The sequence below is a fragment of the Ochlerotatus camptorhynchus genome, unplaced genomic scaffold (assembly GCF_037179485.1).
Source record: "Ochlerotatus camptorhynchus isolate MF236.1 unplaced genomic scaffold, CSIRO-AGI_Acam_v1.1 ptg000232l, whole genome shotgun sequence".
Taxonomy (NCBI): Eukaryota; Metazoa; Arthropoda; class Insecta; order Diptera; family Culicidae; genus Ochlerotatus; species Ochlerotatus camptorhynchus.
In genome coordinates this window covers 746,580-751,179 of record NW_027040722.1, presented here as the reverse complement: position 1 = coordinate 751,179, position 4,600 = coordinate 746,580, and the positions used below count along the sequence as shown (strand labels likewise).

The 4,600-nt window shown below is 39.3% G+C and overlaps 1 protein-coding gene across 1 annotated transcript; it reads right to left on the bottom strand.

Moving 5' to 3' along the window:
* Window positions 1-1,537: 1,537 nt before the first annotated feature.
* RpL13 (ribosomal protein L13) lies at window positions 1,538-3,003 on the bottom strand. The gene is made up of 3 exons (XM_065225605.1): window positions 2,898-3,003; window positions 2,170-2,441; window positions 1,538-2,100 (listed from the first exon to the last, which is right to left on the bottom strand). The coding sequence occupies exons 2-3, from the start codon at window positions 2,410-2,412 to the stop codon at window positions 1,669-1,671; spliced, it is 675 nt and encodes a 224-aa protein (XP_065081677.1). The 5' UTR covers window positions 2,413-2,441; window positions 2,898-3,003; the 3' UTR covers window positions 1,538-1,668.
* Between the last annotated feature and the right edge of the window lie 1,597 nt (window positions 3,004-4,600).

The window sequence follows — 4,600 nt, the reverse complement described above, 5'->3', positions numbered from 1 at the left end:
TACCAGCCCTGCCTCTGAACAACAGCACTATTTTCCAACCATCGGTGACCGCAAAACTTTAACGGGAATATGGTAGATCCAGAATACATCGTTATAAACGCACTGGTACATCTTTGAAGATATTGTAGATACCACGCAAATATTGGACAACATCCCAACTGATACTGCGAACACTATCCTTGAATGCATTATGCAAAATAAACAACCCACAGCTTCTCAGATCTATCAGCTTCTCGCCACCTTTTTTTACCTCTAGCAGCAACTGGCAAGGGCGTCCATAAACGCAGCGAGTAGATCTGATGCCCGGGATCTTCCCAAAAACATTGACGTCATGCATTGATAAAATTTCAAAGATTGTTTTTATGAGTTCCACACATGATTTTTTGCAATGTGATCAACATAATTTTTTTCCCTGACCTACACTAAAATTCCCTGACATTCCCTGCCTTTCCAGATCATAAATAGAATTCCCTGACATTCCAGGTTTTTCTAGGTAGTCGACACCCTGGAGATGTAACATGATAATTCGATCTGCTTGCTAGCATGGGACCGCATGGTGCGATACAGAATGGTTGCAATTGGTTTAAGGTTCTGAGAAGTTACATGATTTACAAATCTAGTAAAAGTGGCTCGTGAGACGCGCTTGAAATTTATGCTTGTTTTGAGAAAGGAATTCCTAGAATGAGTATTGTCTCCTTACGTTTCACCTGGAGTCCGGAGTTCCTCAGAACTAATTTGAAATGATTCCACAGGTTTCACTTTCCTAAAAATTCATCTTATGATATTTTCCTCTGAAATCATTGAAATTATTCTTATGAAATTAATGGTAATTCTCATCAAATTATTCATTATATCTTATAATCTCTGAAATTTTTGCAAGGCCCTTAATTTATATGAAATCAGGGTTCTTGGAATTTATTCTTTGTCCGCACAGTCTTGTATATTTATTTTTATTCCAGATTCTTGAAAATTTCTCCAATCATTCATTCCGTTAAACGTCGGTCTCTGTTCTGCAATCTAGTGCCAATCACCGACGGACATCGATTGCTATCCATTTTCGGCAATCGAATGTGCAGGAAGGCAGCTTCCACACCTACGTAGGATATCGCACCCATTCACACAACACACATGGGCCGTGACCAACGGCTTTACTTCCCTTCCGAAGGAAGATGTGACCAGAGAGTTTTATGCCTCAGAAAAATCACACTTACCACTACACCACCGGCCCTGGCTTTCGGGAGGGAAGACGAAGGGCTTTTTTTCTCGATGATTGCTAATTGGCGGCTTTTCCAGGTTTTCCCGATTCCCTGGTTTACTGGTCACTGAATTATGCTTAATGCCTTGTTCCCACTACTTGAAGCCCTTGTAACAACTTCGTAGATCCATGCTAATAACAAACCCTTCCTAAATCCTAAACGTTCGTCTTAAACTTAGTTAAAGCAATATTATTCTTCATTTGATTTGTCTGGTCAGACCTGCAAGGCGCTCTCCTAACCTATTGGAAGTTTCGGACCACCGTAGACACAAAGCCGCAGACTCAGGATAGGAACAGCTTATCCAATAGGGTTTTATTACTCCAGTTAGCTTCGCTCATTCACTTACATACACGAGAAAATAATAATCGATAAAATTGTACAAACCGGCTAAACTAGGCGGCTGTTAATCCGTTTACTTCTTGCTCTTCTTATCCTTCTTCTCTTTCTTGTCGGCACCGGGAGCGTTGCTCTCCTGTTCCGCGCTATCCTTGGCCTTCTTGGCACGGGCACCGAAGTGACGGGCGTGCAGACGAGCCTGGCGCACGGCGAGGAAGGCAGAGAACTTCTTCTCCTTCTCAGTGATCGGGCGGAACTCGACCGCTGGCTTCTCGTTGACGATCGGCAGCACTGGGCCGCGCAGCTGGGTGGCCAACTTGCGTTCCTCCTCGGTGGCTTCACCCTTGCGCAGCTTCTTCTTCTCATGGATTGGGAACAGAATCAGCTTGCTACGGTATTCCTTCAGCCGCTGGATGTTCTGCTGGCGGCTTTCGACGGACTTGTTCTGACGGCGGGGATCGACGGCAATACCGACGGTCTGGGCGAATCCCTTGGTCAGACCAGCTCCCTACGAAGAAAGAGAATAGGAAAATGTTAGACTTGGACAATACAAAAACAATCACAAAATAATACCAACCTTCAGTTCAGCGAGAGTGAAACCACGTCCGGCACGGATCTTGGTGTTGTAGCGTTGAGATGGGCAACGTACAACCGGGCGCAGAGGTCCGGTAGCTGGACGCGGGAACACGGCCTTGGCTTTCTTGATACGGTTCTGACGTCTGCGGTCCTTGCGGGCTGGCTGATTGAACCAGGTACGGATGTGTCGCTGCCAGTACTTATGGAAGTGACCATTTGAAATCATATGATTTCCCTTCACCATCTTGCTGGATTTATTAGGCTACGTGGGGCCTAAAAGGGACACAAAAAAAAAAAACAAAGACGCGTGATTAGAACAGGCCTATCAACCGATTTCCGAATGATGACAATGGTGGGATATGCTGTCAAATTCTCAAGAGGAAAACATGCAACGTCGCTTGGTATCACAATTGAAAAACAATGGCTTATTTAAAACACAAATCAAAGCACTTTAAAATGTTCTTCGAATGAGTGAATGAGATTAAAAATGCTTCATTTTCCCGACATCAAGGCATCCCTCCATGGCAGTCAACCTCACTCGGCATCCCACCTCGACAAGTTGTAAACATTCACTCGATCACAAAAACTTGAATATTTCGGTCAATTTCGCAACTTCCACAAAGCCATCGATTTATCACTAACAAGCGCTTGCGTTTTCCTCGAAAATTCAACTAATCGCACTATTTTGCACCGATTTAAACACCAAAAATTCAAAATTTTCTTCCGTACCTCGACAAAAATGTGTTCACAGAACAACCTTAAAGGCCGGAAAAGAGAGAGATCCAAAAAGTTTGCACTGACAGATGCAAGCGATTTCGAAGCGACGCGGCAGACAGCATGTTTGACAGCGGAGGTGTTTCCGGCGGCAAATGTCAAACGCAACGAAACGTCTGAATGAAACGGTAGAATTAGAAGCTGCGCTGCGATTTTCATCGATGGGTGCGATTGTACACTTAAAGATAAATTAAATCAAAAAAGCTTAAAAAGTATGCAGATTCCCGCTTTCCCGCATAAACGCGAACCATAAATTGACCTTACCTAAAATGGTTAAAAATTGTTTATAATCCCTGCTAAACTTTAACTGAAATGGTTATGGAACTTTACATGAACGTTTAATGATAAAGTTTCAACCTTATGTATTATGGTTTTTTGGAACTGGACCTTACAAATAATGGGTTGTTAAGAACCATTACCGTTCCAAATTCTTATTTTCTCCATACATTTTCGGAAAGAGAACTATATTAGAACCTTTTAACTTATGGTTTGAGAACTTTAATGGTAATGGTTATGGTAGTCAGTAAGGTCCACGAATGGTTTTGTAACATCGATCAACTTTATGTGGAATATATCGCGAATTGGTTGCCTGTAATTTACTGATTACCAATTCACGATATATTCCACGTAAAGTTGAGCGATAATACAAAACCATTAATGGACCTTACTGACTACCATAACCATTACCATTAATGTTCTCAAATCATAAGTAAAAACGTTCTTATATAGTTCTCTTTCTGAAAATGTATGGAGAAAACAAGAATTTGGAATGGTAATGGTTCTTAACAACCACTTATTTGTAAGGTCCAGTTCAAAAAAACCATAATACATAAGGTTGAAACTTTATCATTAAACGTTCGTGTAAAGTTCCATAACCATTTCAGTTAAAGTTTAGCAGGGATTATAAACAATTTTTAACCATTTTAGGTAAGGTCAATTTATGGTTCGCGTTTATGCGGGTTACCTTATTGAGTTCGAGCCATGATTACTTCGGCAGTAGTCATGCATGATTAAAATCGAAATAATCTTTCCAGTATTAAATTTTATTCTTTTTTAGTACTGATATATAATCAAAAAAATTTAAAATTCAATCAAAAATTATTGAAATAGAATCATATATGATTAAAATTTATTCAAAAAGAGATAACCTACAATCTAATCAACCATGATTAATCTGGGATTAATATAAGATGCTTATTTTTAAGAAAGAGAGGATTTATTTTTAATCATTCGATATGATTAAACTGAGTTTAATGTCAAATTGATTAAATTTCTAGCAAAATGGGAATAGTTCAATGTATCAGTGTACACTCAAAAATATTACAAAACGAATATAGATTAAATTTTATGCATTTTATGGTTTTTCAAAATTTATACATTGGTTCGATTAAAATTTTCGTCAAAATTATACTAAGTCCGAATAACGGAGTGGAATTCGATCAGTGTTTACTAAAACGATAGGAAAAATAACATCTGGATTCTCTTCGAAGCTTCGTTCTGGTGAAGAGCTTCGTTCCGGTGGATTTCGACTGCGCCTGTGATCTGTTGGGCAGCTAGGAAATTGTAAGATTTTTTTTAAATAATATTCATAAAAAATAAAATAATTAAAAACTTTCCTGAGACAATTTTAATTATTATTTGAAAACAACATTATTTAT

Coding starts and splice junctions, on each gene's coding strand:
- RpL13 (XM_065225605.1), bottom strand. CDS start 2,412: ATGGTGAAGGGAAATCATATGATTTCAAATGGTCACTTCCATAAGTAC. Junction 2,101..2,169: donor TCACTCTCGCTGAACTGAAG/GTTGGTATTATT, acceptor CTTTCTTCGTAG/GGAGCTGGTCTGACCAAGGG.